The sequence below is a fragment of the Ornithorhynchus anatinus genome, chromosome 14 (genome assembly GCF_004115215.2).
Source record: "Ornithorhynchus anatinus isolate Pmale09 chromosome 14, mOrnAna1.pri.v4, whole genome shotgun sequence".
Taxonomy (NCBI): Eukaryota; Metazoa; Chordata; class Mammalia; order Monotremata; family Ornithorhynchidae; genus Ornithorhynchus; species Ornithorhynchus anatinus.
This window is the reverse complement of record NC_041741.1, coordinates 2,033,241-2,057,154: the sequence shown is the minus strand read 5'-3', so window position 1 is coordinate 2,057,154 and position 23,914 is coordinate 2,033,241. Positions and strand designations below refer to the sequence as shown.

The following is a 23,914-nucleotide window of genomic DNA, read 5'->3' as shown; positions in this document are numbered from 1 at the left end:
TAACCGCCACTTTAGGCGCTCTCCGGCCACGAGAAGCAGTGTGGCCTCATGGAAAGAGCACGGGCCTGGGAGTAGGAAGCACCTGGGTTCTAATCCTGGCTCCGCCACTTGTCTGCTGTGTGACCTTGGGCACGTCTTTTAGCTCCTTGGGCCTCCGTTACCTCATCTGTCAAATGGGGATGAAGACTGCGAGACCCACGTGGGACCTGTGTCCTGATTGGTTTGTATCCATCCCGGTGCTTAGTACAGTGTCTGGCACGCAGTAAGTGCTTAACAAATACCATGAAAAATTTAAATCGATGAGTGGTATTTACTGAGCGCTTAGAGCACTGTATTGAGTGCTTGGGAAAGTTCACTAAAATAGAGTTGGTAGGCACGCTCCCTGCCCACCAAAAAGCTAGCATCTATAGGGGACGACAGGCGCTAAAACATATTACAGAGAGGGGAAAGAGTCACCCATTACACCGCCTCACTTCAGATCAGACCTTAGAGAAGCAGCACGGCCTAGTGGATACAGCACAAGCTTGGGAGTCAGACGGTCATGGGTTCTAATCCTGGCTCCGCCACTTATCTGCTGTGTGACCTCGGGCAAGTCACTTCACTTCTCTGGGCCTCGGCTACCTCGTCTGGAAAATGGGGAGTGAGGCTGTGAGCCCCACGTGGGACAGGGACCGTTTTCTACCCGATTTGCTTTTATCCGCCCCAGTGCTTAGTACCAGCACGTAGTAAGCACTTGACATATACCATAATTGTTGTTATTATCAAGCCAAGCTCCTCTCTCCATTATTTGGTCCCTGGAGTCTCTCCTCCAAATTCAGGACTCGGGAGAGGATACGAAGAGGAGGATCCCATTTCTGGACCCTCTGAGTGCTTCTCTAGCATGAGAAGCAGAGTGGCTCGGTGGAAAGAGCCCAGGCTTGGGAGCCAGAGGTCAGGGGTTCTAATCCCAGCTCCGCCACTTGTCAGCTGGGTGTCCCTGGGCGAGTCACTTCACTTCTCTAGGCCTCAGTGACCTCATCTGGAAAATGGGGATGAAGACTGTGAGCCCCACGTGGGACAACCTGATCACCTTGTATCCTCCCCACTGCTTAGAACAGTGCTTTGCACATAGTAAGGACTTAACAAATGCCGTCATTATTATTATTATTTTCTTTGCCTTCTCCAGCTCAGGCTTCAGAGGCAGGCTCGCCCGGCAGAAGCAACAGCAAGATCGGGCTAGATGGCATTCATTCATTCATTCATTCAATCGCACTTATTGAGTGCTTACTGTGTGCAGAGCACTGTACTAAGCGCTTGGAAAGTACAATTAGGCAATGGCATCATGCAGAGAGAGGTGGAAACCACTAGAATGCAGCTCCTTGAAGGCAGGGACTATACAGAAGCAGCATGGCCTAGTGGATAGAGCACGGGTCTGGGACTCAGAAGGACCAGGATTCTAATCCCGGCTCTGCCCCTTGTCCCTTGGGCAGGTCCCTTCGCTTCTCTGTGCCTCAGTTCCCTCATCTGTAAAACGGGGACTGAGACTTTGAGCTCCACGTGGGCCAGGGACTGTGCTTGTATCCACCCCAGTGTTAGTACAATGCCTGGCACAATAAGGGCTTCACGAATACCTCGATTTTTTTATTATTTTAGGTTCTGTACTGGTACTGTGCTCCCCCAGCACAATGTTTTGCACATAATAGGCGCTGAGATAAGGCTAGATGTCTGAGAGAAGTTAAGTCCCCTGAGGTAAGTCTCAGGATTCATTCATTCAATAGTATTTACTGAGCGCTTACTATGTGCAGAGCACTGTACTAAGCGCTTGGAATGTGCAATTCGGCAACAGATAGAGACCATCCCTGCCCACTGACAGGCTTACGGTCTAATCAGGGGAGACTGACAAAAACAATAGCAATAAATAGAAAAACAATAGCGATAAATCCCCATTCTTGAGTAGGAAAAGAGCATAAGAGTTGACGCCAAGTGACTTTCACTCCTCCAAAATGGTGCCCGGGCTGAAGAGTTAGAGTCTCTGCCCTTGGTTACCAACCAGGACCAAGGAATCTCCAACCCTGTCCAAAAAATCTGGAGCCATATGTACATGTCTGTAGTGTATTTATATTAAGGTTCCTCTCCCCCTCTAGACTGTGAACTCGTTTTGGGGCAGGGAACGTGTCTACCCACTCTGCAAGATTATACTCTCCCAAGTGCTCAGTACAGTGCTCTGCACACGGTAACCGCTCGACAAATACCACTGACTGACTGAGCCTCTGCTGGGTCGTAGGTTAGAGACGTTCAGCTCCCAGTAAAACGAGGGAGTCCGGTCTTTCGAAAAGCAGAGCCTTCCTGAGTCTAAAAAGGGAAGTATGAATCAGACTTTCAAAATGTCTCCAGAGGCCTGCAAAAAAGAGTTCGGCAGGCTCTATTTTAGACTGTGTAGAGAAACGCGTGGTGTACCTGGATAAACAGAGAAAATAAATCTATTCCAGAGGACTCTCAGACAGTTTAAGAGGTCACTTCAGGTGAAAATGACCCTGAAGTTGAAGTTTCAGAGTGCTGCCCCGCTTTTTAACCGGGTGTAAAACTTGGTTAACGCTACATGACCCTGACGCTAATCCAGTTAAGGGTACCCACGGTTCTCCGAGCGTGCGGGGGATTCATCCCTGGCAAACCCATGGTAGGGAAAACTCACGCTACGGCAACACGCCTTGATTAACGCGATGGGCGCGTGCCAGACTTTCTTTTAATACCCCTGCACATTCAACCCAGGCAGGAAAGTGCTATCAACTGCCCAACGTTTAGAGAAAATGAACATTATGGAAGGAAAATAAAATTATGGTATGTGTTAAGCGCTTACTATGTGCCAAGCACTGTTCTAAGCGCTGAGGGAGATACAAGGTCATCAGGTTGGGGCTCAAAGTCTTAATCCCCATTTTACAGATGAGGTAGCTGAGGCCCAAAGAAGTTAATTGGCTTGTCCAAGGTCACAGAGCAGACAAGTGGCGGAGTCGGGATCAGAACTCACGTCCTCTGACCCCCAAGCCCGGGCTCTTTCCAAGAACTGAATGTACTTCAGCAGTGATCACTCTATACATTTCCTTCCAACATTTTAGGTCTTTACTATTAAAATTTAGTACGGCATATAGCGGTATGGCGGAACGGATAGAGCACGGGGCTAGGAGTCAGAAGGTTAAGGGTTCTAATCCCGGCTCCGCCACTTGTCTGCTGTGTGACCCTGGGCAAGTCACTTCACTTCTCTGCGGCTCAGTTACCTCGTCTGTAAAATGGGGATTGAGACCGCGAGCCCCACGCGGGGCAAGTGACTGTGTCCAACCCAATTTGCTAGTAACCCACCCCAGGGCTTAGTACAGTACCTGGCACAGAGTAAGCGCTTAACAAATACCATAAAAAAGGAAATAAACATTACAGCCCCCATCCTGGCTCTGGTTCACAAGCTCGGGGGCTACAAAAGCACCGAAGGAGTCCAAGAAACTGAACAGCGGAACTGACGGAAAGTGTCGGGCTTGACAAAAGTAACACACCGCACCTCTGGGTCTTGTTTCCATAGGAATCTATTTTTGTGGGGTAACTCAAGCTAACAAGGACAGCCACCTGCTAGTTTACTGCTACGGGTTGGTGCTTGTGTTCACTCAGTCTCCCGAGATGTGGAGGACCAGGAGAAAAATTAGCTAGAATTAATTAGCCTGGAAGGATTAAGTGGAAGAGCAAGAAGCACTGATAAATGCGGGGCGGAGGTGGGGGTGGGGAAATCAATGCAAATTGTAGGCCATGGTTTTTGAAAATGATGTGCAAAGATGCTGTTGACTATTAAGTTTTATTTTTTAATGAAAGGTTATCGTTCATTTTTGTCTTGTGTGGCGAGGGACTCTTTTTAGTCACATAAAAAGGCTTTGAACTCCAAGCGAAACCTAAAAAAGCATACTTCAAGGGGAGGATGCGACTTTATGCATCTTCCGGGAGGACACTGGGGTCCAAAATTTCGATGATTAAACTGAGAAACTGGATAGTAACGGTTTTGAAAAATTAGTCGAAATAAAACGTTAAATGTTTGGAGTTGTTTTAATCAAAAATTTCCCCTGAAGGGCTCGAAATACAAAAGCCTGCCCTTCCGTGAAAATGGAGATACTAGTGAAACTAAAACACTCACGATAACACCTTAACCTCATTTCCTCTGGGATGTACTTCCCCAGGTCGGAGCAGGAAGCTGTCGCAAGAGCAGGAGGAAATTCCCTAAACCTGGAGCCTCCCGGCAGTGACAGAAAAAGAGAGCAACTGACGGAGACGTTTTTAAGTCCCTGCTCTGATTACAAACCGAAGCCAAAGCCAGTTAAACCAATATTCCTTCGGCCCCAGCTCGGTCTTTGACTCGGGCACTCGTTGGAGCTGTGAGATCGATTCAAGTGCTTAGTACAGTGCTCTGCACACAGTGAGCACTCAATAAATACATCTGATTGAGGGAGTTATATTCATCTGAGGGTGACCACGAGTAGAGAGAGAACAATCCCTACAAGTCTTTCGCTTGGGAGGATTAAGACATATTACATCCCGCTAGAGGTTATGAAGTTCTCCCTCAACCATGAAATTCAATCTGAAAAGTAATTCCCCCTCTAGACTCTAAATTCCTTGTGGGCAGGCAACATGTCTACAACTCTGCTATATTGTGCTCTCCCAAGCGCTACGTAGTGTTTTGCACAGAGTAAGCACGCAATACCACTGGTTGATGATAACCAGATATTAACACTGAATTTTTTAAATGCTATAAGTTTTGATCATGGACTCTGTTTAACTGAGGAAAGGTCCAGAACTCAGAAGACATGGGGCAATATCTACACCATACAGCCTCAACACCCCTCAAAACGGCCTTAAATTCTCCTACCGGAGACTAATGGTCCATTATTCAATCGGAGATCGCTGTTGTTTGTCCTTGTGACCTCCGTATGAAACTATGGTGATGTGGCCTAATCACAACTGACTGAGCTCACCTAATCACTCTCCCAGTTAAAGACAGCTTTGGACCCTCTGCCCCCTAATTCCTTGACAATCGTTATTTTCCCTCCACTTTTTAACCTATTCCCCTCATGTTGTACTTTCCTGTCTTTACCCACCGTTCTTCCTTCCCCACCACCCCCAGCCTCCCCCAACCCTCCACCAGACCAGGATAATCTGAGTATCTGCTTAAATATCAGCATGAAATGTCCCTGATGTAAGCTTTTCTTTAACTCTGAGGACAAGCTTGTTACTTTGTTATGCCTGGGACACTGTTTTCAATTAGAGTTTACTGACCTACCTTGCGGAAAGCACGATATTAGGTGCTTAGGGAACATCCGCGGGCATTGATAATAATAATAATGTTGGTATTTGTTAAGCGCTTACTATGTGCAGAGCACTGTTCTAAGCGCTGGGATAGACACAGGGGAATCAGGTCGTCCCACGTGGGGCTCACGGTCAATCCCCATTTTACAGATGCGGGAACCGAGGCCCAGAGAAGTTAAGTGACTTGCCCACAGTCACACAGCTGACAAGGGGCAGAGCTGGGATATCCGCATTATATAATACGGTTCCTGTTCTGGAGGAGCAGAGAAGGGCGAAGCAACAATTGCTAATCCTTTCAAGAAGTTTACACAAACTGAGCAATAATAATAGCAGAGTACATCAGAATATAAGTTCCCTACACCTTCCTACTCTCTCCGCTTTATATTCCCCCGTCTCTCACATCTGTGCATTAAACCTTACCTAAACAGTTATTTCCAATTCCCTCCTAACCCTCGGAGCACATCATACTTTTACACCCTATTACTTCCTCCTCCATGTGATTTATTTTGACCGTAAACTCTCTGAGGGCAAGGAGCACACCTACCGATCCTATTCTACTTGCCAAACGTTTAGGACGGGGCACCGCAGTGGGTGCTCAATAAATGCCATTGATTTATGTCATTACAGAACCAGCTCTTCAAACGTGGCTTTCACAGCCGGATGGCCTATCTGGGAGTCTTCCACTTTCCCGCTCCTCAATTTCGGGCACTGAGATTCGTTTAAATTATTAATAGGTGATATTAAATGGATTAAACCCTAATCGGAAACGGAAGCTTCTAGGTGAGGGAAGAGCTACGATTGTAAGGTTAATAAGAGAGGTGTGGAGGAGCTGCTATTTTATGGAGGAATTAGAGGTCTTTTAAGTAACACGGGCATCCCTGAGTTTCCGGTTTTGCTCCCTTCACTGTAAAGAGCTACAGGAGCCACCCTCCTTCACACGTGGCGAACGTGCCATGGCGTGTTCATTTCCATGAAGTCTAAACCCTCCCAAATAGGGCGAGCAGAGATCCAACAATGAGAAAATGCAGTTTGGCCTAGTCAAAAAAAGCCCGGCTCTGGCAGAGGACCTCGGTTCCGATCCCGGCTCAGCGCTCGTCTGCTGTGCGGCCTTGGGCTAGCCACTTAACTTCTCTGTGCCTTAATTAATCGATCAGTGGTACCTATTAGGCGCTTCCTGGGTGCAGAGCACTGTACTAAGCGCTTGGGAGAGTTCAACACAATATAACACATTGTCTGCCCACAACAAGTTTACAATCTAGAGGTACAAACACCACAAGAAAAAATAAAATGGCAACTACGCAGGTATTCAACCTTCCTTTTTCCACCTCAGTGCCAACCTCCTGTCCTGCCCCGGGAAGCCAGATGACACCTACCTCCCCTCCCACCCCAACCCCAAAAGACAGATCCCTCAGCACACCTCTTGCCCATCAATAGCAATTAGAAATAATAATAATTGCGGTATTTGTTAAGCGTTTACTATGTGCCAGGCACTGTGTACTGAGTGCTGGGGGGGTGGATACAAGCAAATCGGGGTTAGACACAGTCCCTGTCCCAAGTGGGGCTCACGGTCTCAATCCCCATTTTACAGATGATGTAACTGAGGCCCAGAGAGGTCAAGTGGCTTGTTCAAGGCCACAGAGCGGACAGGTGGTAGAGACAGGATTAGAACCCCGACCTTCTGACTCCTAGATTTGGGCTTCATCCACTACTGAGGGCCAGTCACTTCTCTGTGCCTCATTTCCCTCATCTGTAAAATGGGGGTGAAGACTGTGAGCCTCACGTGGGACCACCTGATGCCCCTGGATCTCCCCCAGCGCTTAGAACAGTGCTCTGCACCTAGTAAGCGCTTAACAAATACCAACATTATTACGCCACGCTGCGTCCCCTACTGAGCGCCTAAACGGTTCGCACGTTGCCCCTTTTATTCTCCCCTCCCTCAGCCTCACAGCACTTACGTCCGTCTCCGTCATGGATTTATAAAGATTAACGTCGGTCTCCCCCTCTAGACTGCCAGCGCGTTGGAGGCAGGAAAAGGCAGTCGGTCAATCGCACCGGGCGCTTACTATGTGCAGAGCACTGTATTAAGCGCTTGGGAGAGTACAATATGACACATTCCCTGCCCACAACGAGCTTCCAGTTTAGAGGATACGCGTCTCTGATATACGCTACTCTCCCAAGCACTTAGGAGAGTGTTCCGCACACTGTAAGCGCTCAGTAAATACCATCGATTGATGGATTAATTGCTCAGTACAGTGTTCTGCACAGAGTAAGCGCTTAATCAAGACGACTGAATAACAGGGAGGGTTAAGAGTTGGACCCGCTCCGGCCCTCGGAGGACCCAGGCCCCAACTCCCCTCACTTTCATTCATTTAATTGCATTTATTGAGTGCTTACTGTGTGCAGAGCACTGCACTACGCACTTGGCAAAGTACAATACAGCAGCACGGAGTAGTCGATAGAGTCCGGGCCCAGGAGTCAGGAGGTCATGGGTTCTAATCCCGGACTCCGCCCCTTGTCTGCTGTGGGACCGTGGGCAAGTCATGTCACTTCTCTGGGCCTCAGTTCCCTCCATCTGGAAAATGGGGATGGAGAGCGTGAGTCTCACTCGGGATAGCAACGTGGCTCGGTGGAAAGAGGCCGGGCTTGGGAGTCAGGGGTCATGGGTTCGAATCCCGACTCTGCCACTTGTCAGCTGTGTGACTTTGGGCGAGTCACTTCACTTCTCTGCGCCTCATTTACCTCATCTGTAAAATGGGGATTAAGACTGTGAGCCTCACGTGGGACAATCTGATGACCTTGCATCTAAGTGCTCTGCACATAGTAAGCGTTTAACAAATACCAACACTATTATTACTAATCTGGGCTCCACGTTTTGTCAACTGTGTGACTGCAGACAAATCACCTCACTTCCCTGTGCTTCAGGGACCTCATCTGTAAAATGGGGATGAAAACTGGGAGCCCCACGTGGGACAACCTGATCACCTTGTATCCTCTCCAGTGCTTAGAGCAATGCTTTGCACATAGTAAGCGCTGAACAAATGCCATTATTATGAATGAGTGGATGGATAAATGAAATGAATGGATGGATGAATGGATGGATGAATAAATGGATGGGTGAATAGATGGATAAATGGATGGATGCACGAATGAGTAGATGGATGAATAAATAAATGGATGGATGTGTGAATGAATTGATGAATGAATAAATGGATGGATGTGTGAATGAATGGATGGATGAATAAATGGATGGATGTGTGAATGAATGGATGGATGAATAAATGGACGGATGCATGAATAAATGGATGGATGGATGCATGAATGAATACATGGATGAAAGGATGAATAAACGGATGGATGGGTGAATGGGTGAATGGATGGATGGATGGATGGATGGATGAATGGATGGATGAATGAATGGATGGATGCGTTAATGAATGTGTGGATGAATGAATGTGTGGATGAATGAATGGAGGGATGGATGAATGGCTGGATGGATAGATGAATGAATGAAGGACCCACCTCGAAGAGCTCGGCCGTGGCGGCCATTCCCCAGGGCGGCGGGAGGGCGAGGCCGGCCCTCCGTCTTCAGCGCGGCCGCCCGGCCCCCTCCGCCCCGCGTCCCTGCCGCCGCCGCCGCCGCCCTCCTCCTCCTCCTCCTCCTCCTGCTGTCGGGGCGGCCATGAAGCGGAGGGCCCCGACGGGCGGGCGGACGGGCGGCCGCTCCTCACACGGGCCCGGGGGCCCCCAACGCCGCGCCCATCGTCGTCGCCTCACACACCGGAAGTGGGGCGACGTCGGGACGGGGGGGGCGACGTAGGGAGGGGGCGACGTACGGGGGAGGGGGACGGCGCTCCGTGGGCACGGCGCATGCGCGTAGATCTCTGGCGGGGGGGGAGCGCCTCGTGACCGCGCGGCGAAGTTTGGACGCCCCCGGCCGCCGTCGGGCCCCGTCTAGACGCTCGGGTTGGGACTCTGAGCTGAACGCTGGGACCTGCCATGGCCCAGCGGGGACTGTGGCTCCTCAGCCACGACCCGGCCACCTCGCGGGGCGGCTCCGTGAGGTTCTCCAGGTAACGGGGCGCGGGGAAGCCCTGCCGGGGGCTGGGCGGCCCCGCGGTTAGAGCCGCGGGACTCACCGGGAGCCGGGTTCGAATCCCGCCGCCCCTCCCGAACAATACCGTGGGGGGGGGGGGGGGGTTTCTTCCGCGCCGACGGCGTCCCGAGCCCTCGGGCCCCCGTCCCGTCACTGCTCTGCCACCTTGGGCCGGGCCCCTTGACCTCTCTGGGCCTCGGTTTCCTCATCTGTAAAAGGGGGGAAAATCGATGATAATAGCGGCATTTGTTAAAATAGCCATCATGAGGGTATTTGTTAAAATAATAATAATGACATTTGTTAAAATAATAATAATGACATTTGTTGAAATAATGATGACATTTGTTAAAATAATAATGATATTTGTTAATAATAATAATAATGATGACATCTGTTAAAATAATAACAATAATGACATTTGTTAAAATAACAATAATTACACTTGTTAAAATAATTATAATAATGGCATTTGTTAAAATCATAGTAATGGCATTTGTTAAAATAATAATGGCAAGTGTTAAAATAGTAATAATGATATTTGCTAAAATAATAATAATGGAATTTCTTAAGTGCTTACTAGGTGCGAAGCACTGTTCTAAGCGCTGGGGGGATGGAGGGGATCAGGTTGTCCCACGTGGGGCTCACAGTCTTCATCCCCATTTCACCGATAATCATAATAATGTTGGTATTTGTGAAGCGCTTACTAAGTGCCAAGCACTGTTTTAAGCGCTGGGGGAGATACAAGGTAATAGGTTGTCCCGCGTGGGGCTCCCAGTCTTCATTATGAGGGAACTGAGGCACAGAGAAGTGAAGTGACTTGCCCAAAGTCACACAGCTGCCAGGTGGCGGAGCCGGCATTCGAACCCACGACCTCTGACTCCCAAGCCCGGGCTCCTTCCACTGAGCCACGCTGCTTCTCTTACAACCCCAGCTCTTAGCCCAATTACCTCTTTTTACCTCTTCTTCCAAAGGCCCTGTAGCTCCAAAAGCCCTCTTTCCTGCTGCCCTTAGGACCTTTAAGAGTAATTTAATTAATTATATCTGAGTAAAACTTTTTTTCTCCCCAAAACTACACATCCTGCAAGAATTTGGTTAGTGAACTTGAAGGTCATGTGCCATCTCTATAGGACTAGCACCTTTGTAGCTCTTATAGATCTCTGCTTTTTGCTTTTAAATAAAAAGTTGGCTTTTCAATAAAAGCAAATCTTTTATTTGCTTTTAAATAAAAAGTTTGACCCCACAGAGGTCATCTCTTGTGTATTTATATATTATCTATTACTCTGTTTTATTAATGATGTGTATATACCTATGATTCCATTTATTTATTCTGATGGTATTGATGCCTGATGACTTGTTTTTGTGTTGTCGTCTGTCTCCCCCTTTCTAGACTGTGAGCCCGTCGTTGGGCAGGGATGGTCTCTATCTGTTGCCCAGCTGTACGTTCCAAGCGCTTAGGCCAGTGCTCCGCACCCAGTAAGCGCTCAATAAATACGATTGAATGAGTCTCTTGGCAAGCAGCGTGGCCTCGTGGAGAGAGCCCGGGCCTAGGAGTGAGAAGGACCTGGGTTCGAATCGCGGCTCTGCCACTCGTCCGCTGTGTGACCTTGGGCAAGTCGCTTCTCTGGGCCCCCACCAGCAGCGTGGCTCAGTGGAAAGAGCCCGGGCTTGGGAGTCAGGGGGTCACGGGTGCGAATCCCGGCTCTGCCACCTGTCAGCTGCGTGACCGTGGACAAGTCGCTTCTCGTTGCCTCAGTTCCCTCATCTGTCAAATGGGGATGAAGACTGTGAGCCTCACGTGGGACCACCTGATGATCCTGTATCTCCCCCAGCCCTCAGAACAGTGCCCTGCACCTGGTAAGCGCTTAACGAATACCGTAATTATTAGTTTGAAAATCGGGATCAAGATGGTGGGCCCCACGTGGGACTGCGTCTAACCCGATTAGCTTGTAGCTACCCCAGTGCCTAGAACAGTGCTTTACACCTAGTAAGTGCTTAACCGATATTATCATCTCCCGGGGGGAGAATCCAGAGAACGGCTAGGGTTCGGTCGTCGTCCAGCGCTCCCTCGTCCGAAGCGTTTTGGTTTCTACGCGAGCGGCAGCGATCCTCGTAACCCACTCTGGTTTCGCAACCGCAGAAGGTACCCGACTGTCGAAAAGCGAGCCCGAGGCTTCAACGGAGCGGGCTACCTGCCCTTACCCGACGACGGCCCCTTCCTCCAAGCCCTGCTTTTGGAGCTCCGCCTGACGGGCGACGAGGAGGACTACGTGGAGCGGCGAGACGGCTGCTCCCGAATCAACAAGACCTCGGTTTACGGGCTTCCCGTCGGAGAAGGGGAACTCTGGCCCGTTGTGGCTTTTCAGAAGAACGGTCTGATCTACGCTTCCGTGCCGCTGGTCGAGGGACCCCTGACCCCACGGCCCCCTCTCATCGGCGTCAGCGGCGTCTCCCAAGCCTTCGCTCTCCTCTTCGGGATGCTGGATTTCCTGAATTCCAGCCCGAGGAACGAAGCCGAGCTGACTGCGAAAGTGGGGCAGTTGCCCTCTTTACTCATGCAGGCTTGTCCCTTTGGCGTTTTGCTAGACGACAACCTGGCGGGTCTGCTCGAGGGCCCCGGCGTGGTTCCGGTCAATCCCCCCCAAAGGCAGCCGGCGTGGAAAGCCAGCTTATACAGAGGAAAAGCCCAGGTTACGATCGGCATTACCGAAAAAGTCAAATCCATGCAGTATGACAAGCGAGATGTAGCCGACATCTGGCAGGTCTACGGAACCGTGACTTGTAAGGTGAGGTGGCTGCTCCCTTTCCGACGCGGGTATCGGCGGGAGAGACGGAGTCGCAGAATTTCAGCTTTACGAGATGACCGGAATTTCTGTGGCCGCCTCCCTCTCGAGAGTCTCAGCCCTTGGCGGGCCGGGAACCCGTCTTGGGTTTTGTTTTAGGCTATTTGGTAAGCGCTTAATACTAATAATATAATAATGTTGGTATTTGTTAAGCGCCCACTAGGTGCCGAGCACTGTTCTAAGCGCTGGGGGAGATACAGGGTCATCGGGTCGTCCCACGTGAGGCTCGCGGTTAATCCCCATTTGACAGGTGACAAAGAAGCGGCGTGGCTCAGTGGAAAGAGCGCGGGCTTTGGAGTCAGAGGTCAGGGGTTCGAATCCCGGCTCGGCCGCTTGTCGGCTGTGTGACTTTGGGCAAGTCACTTCACTTCTCGGGGCCTCAGTGACCTCATCTGTAAAATGGGGATGAAGACCGGGAGCCCCACGTGGGACAACCTGATTCCCCTGTGTCTACCCCAGCGCTTAGACCAGTGCTCGGCACGTAGTAAGCGCTTAACAGATACCCACGTTATTAGATGAGGGAACTGAGGCACAGAGAAGTGAAGTGACTTGCCCACAGTCACACCGCTGACAAATGGCAGAGCGGGGATTCGAACCCATGACCTCTGACTCCCATGCCCGGGCTCTTTCCACTGGGCCACGCTGCTTACTGAGGGCCAGGCGCTGAACTAAACCCAGGGGTAGATACAAGGTAATTCATTCGATCGTATTTACTGAGCACTTACTGCGTGCAGAGCACTGTACTTAAAGTGCGGGGAAAGTACAATGCAGCAACCAATAATTGGGTTGGATGCAGTCCCTGTCCAACACCGTCTTGATGGCCATTTTCCAGACGAGTGTAGTGTGCCCTCGGCAAGCCACTTAACTTCCCCGTGCCTCGGTTACTCCATCTGGAAAATGGGGATAAAGAGTGTGAGCCCCACGCGGGACAACCTGATCACCTTGTATGTACCCCAGCGTTTAAAACAGTGCTTGGCACATGGTAAGCGCTCAACAGATGCTATCATTATTATCGTGAATGAGGTAGCTGAGGTTCAGAGAAGTGAAGTGACTTGCTCAAGGACACACAGCAGGCAAGTGGGGTAGCCGGTAGAGGAACCCAGGCCCTTCTGACTCCCAGGCCCACGCTCTCCCCATTGGGCCGCGGTGCTTTCTCTTGTACTTTCCCAATCTCTTAGCGCAGGGCATCGCACAATAAACAGAGAAGCTGCGTGGCTTAGTGGAAAGTGCAGGCTTGGGAGTCAGAGGTCATGGGTTCGAATCGCGGATCTGCCACTTCTCAGCTGTGTGACTTTGGGTAAGTCACTTACGTACACCACCCTGATTCTATTTAGTTGCCACTGTTTTTACGAGACGTTCTTCCCCTCGACTCTATTTATCGCCGTCGTTCTCGTCCGTCCGTCTCCCCCGATTAGACCGTGAGCCCGTCACAGGGCGGGGACCGTCTCTATCTGTTGCCGACTTGTACATTCCAAGCGCTTAGTACAGTGCTCTGCACATAGTAAGCGCTCAATAAATACTATTGAATGAATGAATGAACTTCTCCGTGCCTCAGTTCCCTCATCTGTAAAATGGGGGTCAAGACTGTGAGCCTCATGTGGGACAACCTGATTACCCTGTATCTCCCCAGCGCTTAGAACAGTGCTCTGCACATAGTAAGCGTTCAACAAATACCAACATTATTATTATTAAACAGACACATTGCCCTGGCTGTCACTATTACAGGTGATGCCCTTCAATCCCAGCTTGTTTTGAGCTTCGCCTGTATAGACTGGGTGGATAGAAACTTGTAGGAAGGTTACTTTTCTTGTCCGCCTCTTCAGTCTTCCACTTGGTCTTCTAGGAGGTAAAATTGACTAATCTCTAAATTGATATCTGAAGTCATTCGAAAGGCTTTTTGTTTCAAATGAGCCAATAGAACATATCGCTCCTGCCGGGCACCCTTTTAAGGGTAAGGATTAGGGAGGGCGTAACGGTGATATTAATACATCAGTCAGTGATTAAATGGCACGCTTAATAATGATCAGAAATTAAATCCTTGCGCGTCAACATGCTGCAGATGCAGTTAAGTAACATTTTAAACTTGCTTCGGTTTCTCCAAGCCGACTTTGGTCATTTAGAGTGTTTTACCCTAGATGTCGATACGTAACTGCTATTCCTCCGTATCTACGGGCTAGAGTTCAAAGTAGCAACTAAATCATAAGGCTTAGACGCAAGCGCGTGTCCGCAAACTGACAATTTGTCCTCCTTTGTCGAGGAGAACTTCAAAATCCCGTGTATTCTTAGTGTCTTTTGTAATTTAATCCCCTCTGTGAGCAGTGGCGGTTTGGAGGCTGTTAGAGGGTTAATTTCCTGCTCACAGTAATAAGCCTTTTTTTAAATGATAGCTCAAAAATTCTGGTCTTTGTTTCTAATAAAACTCCAAGAGGTGGACTGCTTCTTTTCACTGACATCAGATCTCGCTGGGGAAGCAGCGTGACGTAGTGGGTAGGGCCTGAGCCTGGGAGTCAGAAGGACCTGGGTTCTAATCCTGGCTCCACCTGTCTGCTGGGTGACCCGGGGCAAGTCACTTCACTCCTTTGTGCCTCAGTTACCTCATCTGTAAACTGGGGATTAAGACAGGGACCGGGACCGATCCGATTAGCTCATATCTACCCCGGCGCTTAGAACAGCGCCTATGTGCTTAACAAATACCGTGATTTTTATTATCTCTAGAATGTGCTGTTTTTGAAAAAGGAGAAAAAAGAAAGTTCTCATAAGGTGGAGCGTGCTCATCCACTTGCTTATCGAAGGCTCTTATTTTCAGCTCAGCGGACGGTGTTTTCCAGTTCAGTGAGCTTGGACTAGTAGAAAGTGCATGGGACCTTGGTTTCTAGTCCTAACTCTGCCTCCGGCAAGTAGTCCCGTAGGCTCTCTGGGCCTCAGTGTTCTCATCCGAAAAAGGGGGGCGGGAGTCTCTGCCTCTCCTTCCTTTCCACCCTCACAGGGGTGTTGAGAGGATCAAATGAGATACAGCATTTGAAAACGCTTTGGGAAAAAATTCTCTGCAAATTCAAGGCATTATCGTCATCGTTATTATCATCAGGTATACCTAAATTCCCTTTATTTGTAATGGTTTTGATTACCGTGGTCTGGGGACTGCTTACCAGAAAGGATTCCCTCCCAAAAGAATTAACGCTAGTCATATTAAAGACTGATGAGCTAGCTCATTAAGCCCTTAAAGACGGCGGATGATAATTCACTGGTGTGGGGGAGGAAATTATCTCTCATAATAATGATACTTTTGGTATTTGTTAAGCGCTTACTATGTGCCAAGCACCGTTCTAAGCCCCTGGGGTAGATACAAGATAATCAGATTGTCCCACGTGGGGCTCCCAGTCTTAATGCCCATTTTACAGATGAGGTAGCTGAGGCACGGAAGTGAAGCGACTTGCCCCAGATCACGCAGCAGACAAGTGGCGGAGCCGGGATTAGAACCCACGACCTCTGGCTCCCAAGCCCGGGCTCTTTGCACTAAGCCATGCTGCCTCTCATCATATCACTGCGGCGGGTTTGAATATTTGAGTAAACGAACTTTATGTGCAAGGCACGAATTCCTCCCCTTGACTCTATTTATCGCCATCGTTCTCGTCTGTCCGTCTCCCCCGATTAGACCGTAAGCCCGTCAAACGGCAGGGACTGGCCCTACCTGTTGCCGACTTGTTCATTCCAAGCGCTTAGTACAGTGCTCTGCACATAGTAAGCGCTCAATAAATACTATTGAATGAATGAAAGTTTATATGAGGCTCCTATCGCAGTTTCGTAAAGTGCCGTAGTTGATGTGGCCACCTCATTTTAAATGACCTGCCTTTGAACAGCTTTTTTTAATTCATTCATTCGCTTGCTGTGCAAAATCACTGTGCTAAGCACTTGGTCGAGTACAATAAACAGATAGGTTCCCTGCCCACAACGAGCTTTTTGGTTTTTTTATGGTATTCGTAGCTTTGAGTTTCCCAAGGATCGTTTATCGATATCGTAGGGGATTTGGAAACGAACGTAAACGGAGAAGGAATAGATGCTAGAAGTCACTGCTGCATATGAGTCTCCGGAACCCGCGGGGGGATAGCGGCACGATTTGTGTCCGTTTTCCCACTGTGGGCAGAATAGTCACTTTCCGTCTGCTTGTGTGTTTGAAAGTGCGACCTGGAAGGCGTCATGCCGGCTGTGACCGTCAGCTTGAATCTGCCCAGCAATGGTTCTCCCCTCCAGGACATCCTGGTCCACCCGTGTGTGACCTCCCTGGACTCGGCCATCCTGACCTCCTGCAGCGTCGACGCGGGGGACGATTCCGCCTTCGGCGGGCCTTACAAATTTCCATTCACTCCTCCTCTCGACCCCTTCCATCTTTGCCACTATACATCTCAGGTAATACTCCCGACGACTGTGGTCGTCTTCAGGTGCTTACTGCGTGCTAAGTGCTGGGGGAGAGAGGGCCCGATCAGGTCAGACACGGTCCCCGTCCCACGCGGGGGAGGTAGAAGAGGTTTTTAATCCCCGTTTTAAACGTGAGGAAACCGAGGCCCAGGGAAGCCAGGTGGTTTGCCCAACGTCCCGCCGCAGGCAAGTGGCGGGGCCAGGATTAGAATCCAGGTCTGCCGACTCCAGGTCCTCGGCTCTTTCCATGTGGCCCTCCTGCTTCTTAAGAGAGGAGCCTTCTCAAAGTGGGTGGTTCAGTCGATCGATGCTATTTACTGAGCGCCTGCTGTGCCCTTGGGAGAGTACAGTACAGTTGGTAAACGTCCCCCCCACCCCAAAGACAAACCCTAAAATTACTTGCAATAGGGGGAAGCTGCAGAGTTAAAGAATATGCCCCAAAATGGTAAGGGATTGGGGAGAGGAAGCCGGGGAGTGAGCACCGGAGCATTCGCTGCGGTTCGTAGCTAACTACGGGAGGGAAAGATGGGTCCTAAAATCAGATCTCCTCGAGGAAGCCGTCTCCGACTCATCCCCCTACCCTAGTCTTCCTTCTGTGTCACTTATGCACTTTAAATCCCTGTTCCTTAACCACTTTGCTAGCCACCCCACCCATACCCCCACGGGCCTGGCGTTCAAAATCGTTTTACTCTGTTGATTCCCCTACGCCTCATTTATTTTAGCATCTGCCTTCTCCACTAGATTGCAGAGTCCTTGAGGGAAGGGTTCATATCTACCAGCTTTAGCGTATTGGACTCTCCCAAGCGTTCAGTGCAGTGCTCTGCCCACAGTAAGCCCTCGGTCGGTTAGCTTTGCCTTATTGGGGGGGGGGGGGGGGGGGAATGATTCCCAAGTGGTTATTAAAACCTGTTTGCTCTTCCAGGTGCCTGTCCCCCCAATTCTGGGATTTTACCAACTGAAGGAGGAAGAAGGGCAGCTAAAACTATCAGTACACTTGAAACTCCACGAGAGTGTAAAAAACGGCTTTGAATACTGCGAAGCTCGCATTCCTTTTTATAACAGGTCAGAGACTTGCAGATCAGAAGTTTCAGGGGCCACTTTAGGTACATTTTCCTTCTCGTGAATCTTCGGAGAGATCTTCGGCTCATCACGAGGGCTAGCAGACTTTGCCAGCCAGGAAGGTAGAAAACGACTCGATTAGTCTGACTAAAGTGTTTCCGTTTTCCAGTCGATCGGCCCGGCTAATCAAGCCGCCCCAAAGCCGGTCTTAGTGTTTATTCATTCAGTCTTATTTATTGAGCGCTTACTCTGTGCAAAGCACCGTACTGAGCGCTTGGGAGAGTACGAGAGAACAGTAAACAGACACATTCCCTGCCCACGACGAGCTTACAGTCTAGGACATGAATAGGAATAAGTAGCTCTCCGGGAAAACCGCAGTATTGGGATTCACTCGTTCATTCATTCATTCATTCAGTCAGTCGTATTTATTGAGTGCTCACTGTGTGCAGAGCACTGTACTAGCACTTGGGAGAGTACAATATAACAACAGACGCATTCCTGCCCACAACAAGCTCGCAGTCTAGGGGGAAGACAGTAATATCAATAGATAAATAAATTACAGATATTCATTCAGTCATATTTATTAAGCACTTCACATGTGCAGAGCACTGTATTAAGCGCTTGGGAAAGAACAATATAGCAATAAACAGTGACAATCCCCTGCCCACAACGAAGGGAATTAAAGATACAATAACTAAACGGCAGATATAATAAATTACAGGTATGAAGGATGGGGGAACCCACACAAGCCCTGCTCTCTCTACCCTGTGGACAAGGATCGTGTCCAGCGTGATCATCTCGTATCAGCGGAAGTGCTCAGCACAGAGCTCGCTACCTTGATGAGACCTTGATCATTACCATCGCTAATCAAATACCGATTCTTGGGCCCCCCCCCCCCAAGCCCTCACGATTCGTGCCCTGCCGGTGTCGGGGACAGCGGGCAAGCGGGCGGCCCATGGGTCCGCTGAAGTGGGTTGGGACCCAGACCTGAGGCTGTAGACTGTAAGCTCGATGTGGGCAGGGAATGTGTCCGTTTATTGTTGTACTGTAGTCCCCCAGGTGCTTAATACAGTGTTGTGCACCCAGTAAGAGCTCAGTAAATACGACTGAATGAATGAATAAGGGAAGGTGGGTGGAGCAGGAAGTTTCTCCCCTGCAGTGTTTCAGGAGGCGCCGGGTCGTGTCCTCTAGGAAAGCTCACTGGGCGCTTTGCTTAATGGGTGGTCTTTACTGAGCGCTTACTGGGTGCAGAGCACTGTACTAAGCGCTTGGGAGAGTCCCCTACTCAGAGGTCGTTGACACGGCCTCTTTCAGCCCCCGGGCCTGCTCGTGTTTCAACGGCGCACCTCTCGTATTCTCTTTCAGGGGACCGATCACACACCTGGAGTACAAGGTTAGCTCCGGCCAGCTAGACCTATCTCGAGAGAAAAGTTCGCTGATCTGGATCCTCGGTGAGCTTTTTTTCCTTCCCTTTTCCTTTCTTTTTTTTCCTCCTCCCGTCCTCTCCGGTCAACTCCTGTAAATTTAAAATGGCCGAACGACGGTACGGTAGAGCGTCGGCCGCTTGTGGGCAGGGAGCCCCCGGCGTCTCCGGGTCGTACTTCCCCAAGCATTCAGCGCAACCCGCTGCACCCAGTGGGTACTCGATAAACACCGTTTCTACCACTTTTCTCCCTTCAGGTCAAAAGTTCCCCAAGTCGTTGGAGGTTTCTCTGACGGGAACTGTGGCTTTTGGTGCCGCAAGCCAACGGCAGCAGCCCATCGACCCCATCTGCATCGGGGAAACCGCACACGTAAAAGTAAGCGGCGGCGTGTTCGTGTTGGAGCGAAGAGGGATGTTGGGTCAAAAATCTTAAATCTGTCACAACCGAAGATGTTCACCGTCGTCTACCCGACGTCCCCTTTGCTGTAGGAGATCGGTGCTTTTTGTCTGCACGTTAGCCCTTCGACTTCTCTGGGGCTCTGTTTAGTGACTTGCCCAAGGTCACCCGGCAGACGGGTGGCGGAGCCGGGATTAGAACCCAGCTCCTTCTGACTCCTAGGCCCGGGTTCTGCCTCCTAGGCCACGCTGCTTCCTTTCTCCCTCCCCTAGAAAATCACGAAGGTTAGGGATCCGGTTTTCTTCGTTTCCTGAATTATCCACAGCGTCCGATCCAGCACTTTGCTCTGGAGCGAACCCACAATCACGCCGGAGTTGAGACTGGACCGTCAGCAGGGTTCATCTCTGCTGTCTCCAGCTTTGGGCACCAGCAGCCGCGTCTGTAAATGCTCTCGCCAGGAGAGAGACGGAGAGAGAGGGCCCGTGCTTCTAATCCTAATAGTGAAGATGAGGGTATTTGTTAAGCCTCTACCATGGGCCAAGCCCTACGCTAAGGGCTGGGGCAGACACGAGATCGTCAGGCCGGACACAATCCCCGTCCCAGTTGAGACTCACCGTCTAAACGGAGGGAGGGCGGGTATTGAATCCTCATCTTACAGGTGAGGAAACTGAGGCCCAGGTTAGTTCTCTGAATTGCCCGATTAGAACTGTGGCCCTCTGAGGTCCAGACCCGTTGCTCTCTCTGTGTTTTCTCGTTTAGAAAATGGGAAAAGCTTCCGTTACACAGCACGTCACCAACCGGAGCTGGCACTTCCAAAGCCCTATTGGTCGGTCAGTCGGTCAGCGGTATTTATTGCATGCAAAGCACCGTACTGAGCGCTTGGGAAAATAGCATACGACAAAATAACAGACTCGTTCCCTGCCCACAACAAGCTTAATAATAATAATAATAATGTTGGTATTTGTTAAGCGCTTACTATGTGCCGAGCACTGTTCTAAGCGCTGGGGTAGACACAGGGGAATCGGGTTGTCCCACGTGGGGCTCTCAGTCTCCATCCCCATTTTACAGATGAGGTACATTGTAGAGGGGGAGACAACTCTACCACTTGTCAGCTGTGTGACTGTGGGCGAGTCACTTCACTTCTCTGTGCCTCAGTTACCTCATCTGTAAAATGGGGATTAACTGTGAGCCTCACGTGGGACAACCTGATGACCCTGTATCTACCCCAGCGCTTAGAGCGGTGCTGTGCACATAGTAAGCGCTTAACAAATACCTACATTATTATTAGATATTACTCTAAATCAATAAATTGCACTAAATTACAGGGTATTATAATAATAATAATAACTGCGGTATTTGTTAAACTCTGGGAATCAGAAGGACCTGGGTTCTAACCAGTGCTCTGCGCGTAGTAAGCGCTTAACGAATACCAACATTTATTTTTTATTTATTTTTTATTTAACCCCGGCTCCACCCCACGTCAGCTGTGTGATCCTGGGGAAGTCACTTCACTTCTCTGGGCCTCAGCTGTGTCATCGGAAAAATGGGGATGAAGACTGCGAGCCCCACGTGGGACGGAGACTTGCGTCCAACCCAGTTTGCTCGTATCCACCCCAGCGCCTAGTGCAGTGCTGGGCACGTAGTAAACGCTTAACGGATACCACAGTTATTATTAGCTGGTGAGCCAAGCAGGTTACAGCCCTCTAAACTGTAAGGTCGTTGCAGGCAAGGAATGTGTCTGTTATGTTGCTATATTGGACTCTCCCAAGTGCTTACTACAGTGCTCTGCACCTAGTAAGCGCTCAGTAAATATGATCGACTGATGTCCAGTTCGTCGACTGGCCAAGGGCAGGATAAAGAGCCTGAAACGACAGGGAAGATGGTAGTTCCCAGTTGTCTGGGGTCTAATAAGAAGCAGCGTGGCCTAGCGGGTAGAGCCCGGGCCTGGGAGTCAGAAGTACACGGGTTCTGATCCCCGCTCTTTCATTCGTCTGTGACCTTGAGCGAGTCACTTCACTTCCTTGTGCCTCAGTTGCTTCATCTGCACAACGGGAATTCAAACCGTGAGCCCCACGTGGGACAGGGACCGGGTCCAACCCGATTCGCTTGTTTCCACCCCAGTTCTGAGTCCAGTGCTTGGCACATAGTAAGCGCTTAAACCACCACCGTCGGTGCTATGACAACTGAACTGTGTAGAAGCTTCACCGAGGAAGCGCCGAGTGAGAATCCGTTGCGTCGTAACCTTTTAGAAGAGTTGTGCCAAAGAGTAGTCTGGTGTGATTGTGCTTTTCTGTTTCCTCCTAGCTCTATTTCCGAATCCCAGACTACACACTCACTGGGTGTTATGCGGACCAGCATTCCGTCCAAGTCTTTTCTCCGGGAAAACCCAAAATCAGTACATGTAAGTTGCCAAGTTGTCGCCCACCCAAGCCCAGTTCTGTCAGGACGCTGGTTTTCACTGGGTATTTTGGCTAGAACGCTACGCTTAGGTAACGTACTTCGAGTCACACGAGCGTGTTTGAATCTGGTGTAGCAGGGTGTTGGAGGAAGAGGTCACTTGCATACATGCAACACTGGAAAAGGCGGGTACCACAGCTTGAATTTTAGTGGGTTCTTTGAGAAGGCAGCCCTCTCTCCTGCCCTAAAACCAACCATTTAGGAGAACTGAGTGTTCTTCTGTACTAAGGGCAGCCTAAATCGGTGATAAATTGGGACAAAATTCATCTCACTAAACATAAATTCATAGTCTCCTTCAGTCAATCATATTTATTGAGCGCTTACTGCGTGCAGAGTACCGTACTAAGCTCTTGGGAAAGTACAATATAATAATAATGTTGGTATTAAGCGCTTGCTATATGTGCAGAGCACTGTTCTAAGCACTGGGGTAGATACAGGGTAAGCACGTGAGACTCACAGTTAATCCCCATTTTACAGATGAGGTCACTGAGGCACAGAGAAGTTAAGTGACTTGCCCACAGTCACACAGCTGACAAGCGGCAGAGCTGGGAGTCGAACCCATGACCTCTGACTCCGAAGCCCAGGCTCTTTCCACTGAGCCACGCTGCTTCCCCAATATAACAGACATATTCCCTGCCCGTGACGAGCTTAGTCTGTGCAGTGTTAACTCCCTGGTTATATTGCGCATCTTTCATTCAAACTTTATCATCGAAACATTGCTAGTTGAAATATGTTTCTCTTCTGGTGTTTGCGGTGTTTGAATCCTGAGTCTCCCCAATTCTGGAGCCAAATCTTCAGCTCTGTAAGCTCGACGTGGGCAGGGAATGCGTCTGCCATCGCTTTTGGATCGCGTTCTCCCAATCAGTCATATTTACTGAACGCTTACTGTGTGCACGGCACTGTTCTAAGCGCTTGGGAGTGTTCAATATAATAAAGTCTTAAAGTCCTCTATTAGAAAAAAGCACTTAATGTTTGTTTTTTCTCTTTTTGACTTTTTAGCCCGGGAACTGATATCCTCTGATTACTACATCTGGAATTCCAAAGCCTCCGCCCCAGTAGTTTACAGATCATTATTTTTGTAATCGTCTCCAGCTGACAGAAATGAGGCATAAACAATGTAGTAAAAATAAAAATCAATCATCTTTTATCGCTGCTTCTAATGTGTATGCGCGTGTCCTATCTGTGACAATCATTAATTGATTAAATTTTTTCAAGATCTTGTTTAGAATTTTTACTCTCGTGTGTTGTGGAAGAAAAGCCTTTTAAACTGATCTGCCAAACCCCTGTTGCCTTGGTGTCAGTTTTAACAAACTTAATGGCAAAATGATTCAAGAAAATTAGCCTCCTTAGTCTTGCTTAGTCAAGGTCACAACACTATAGTGCCATTTAGAGAATAAATGTACCCTAGATTTTAGTTGGTGAGTATAGCGATGGTGGGCGTTTTTGGAAACTCTGCTTTCTTGAGTATTCAGTTTACTGAAAGAAAAGGAGAAAACTGCACACAAATGGTTCACGTTCATGGAAATTGTCCGGTGGACTTGTTGGGTAATCTGGACCAGAGTCTTTATTTTAAGGTGTTCTTACTGAAAATCACTCTTAAATATCAAATCGCTCTGCATTAATGAAGGTTTCTGAGTTGCACTTTTCATAAGGAGGATGTTTTGATTGAGATTGCCTCTGCTGACAGGTGCCTTTTAAAAAGATTTACTTAAATGTTCATTTTGTATTTTACCCCTATCAAGGATTCCATTGTGAGAGAAGTCATCTGGTAGCTCAAAAGTCACCCTAGTTACGGAGAGGGCTATTTAAGTTGATGTCAATCTCAGGTAGTTTATTTTCTTAATATTAATTCGTTCATTTCCATGAAAATACGTCCTTTGTTTCTTCACTGTCCATCTATTTTTGCTGTTCACTCCTCA

The 23,914-nt window shown here is 49.2% G+C and overlaps 2 protein-coding genes across 3 annotated transcripts in view; one reads left to right on the top strand and one right to left on the bottom strand.

Moving 5' to 3' along the window:
• EXOC5 (exocyst complex component 5) overlaps nt 1-8,937 on the bottom strand; it is a 34,420-nt gene extending 25,483 nt beyond the window's left edge. For both annotated transcript variants that reach the window (XM_001511902.5, XM_007659516.3), the window contains exon 1: nt 8,833-8,937. In XM_001511902.5, coding sequence (XP_001511952.1) covers nt 8,833-8,859 — 27 coding nt within the window. In that variant the 5' untranslated portion in view covers nt 8,860-8,937. The remainder of the gene's footprint in view (nt 1-8,832) is intronic.
• Nucleotides 8,938-9,199: 262 nt separating this feature from the next.
• AP5M1 (adaptor related protein complex 5 subunit mu 1) lies at nt 9,200-23,223 on the top strand. Its single transcript, XM_001516592.5, has 8 exons — nt 9,200-9,383; nt 11,544-12,189; nt 16,423-16,650; nt 17,582-17,721; nt 19,084-19,169; nt 19,399-19,517; nt 21,843-21,939; nt 22,995-23,223. Exons 1-8 carry the CDS (start codon nt 9,310-9,312, stop codon nt 23,075-23,077), a joined length of 1,473 nt encoding a protein of 490 aa, XP_001516642.2. The 5' UTR covers nt 9,200-9,309; the 3' UTR covers nt 23,078-23,223.
• The last annotated feature ends 691 nt before the right edge of the window (nt 23,224-23,914 follow it).

Bases quoted from the DNA above. Each gene is read 5' to 3' on its own strand.
- AP5M1 (XM_001516592.5), top strand. From the start codon at position 9,310: ATGGCCCAGCGGGGACTGTGGCTCCTCAGCCACGACCCGGCCACCTCG. The intron at 12,190-16,422 runs GTGAGGTGGCTG...TGTGTTTGAAAG, and splicing joins ACGGAACCGTGACTTGTAAG to TGCGACCTGGAAGGCGTCAT. The intron at 19,518-21,842 runs GTAAGCGGCGGC...GTTTCCTCCTAG, and splicing joins GGGAAACCGCACACGTAAAA to CTCTATTTCCGAATCCCAGA.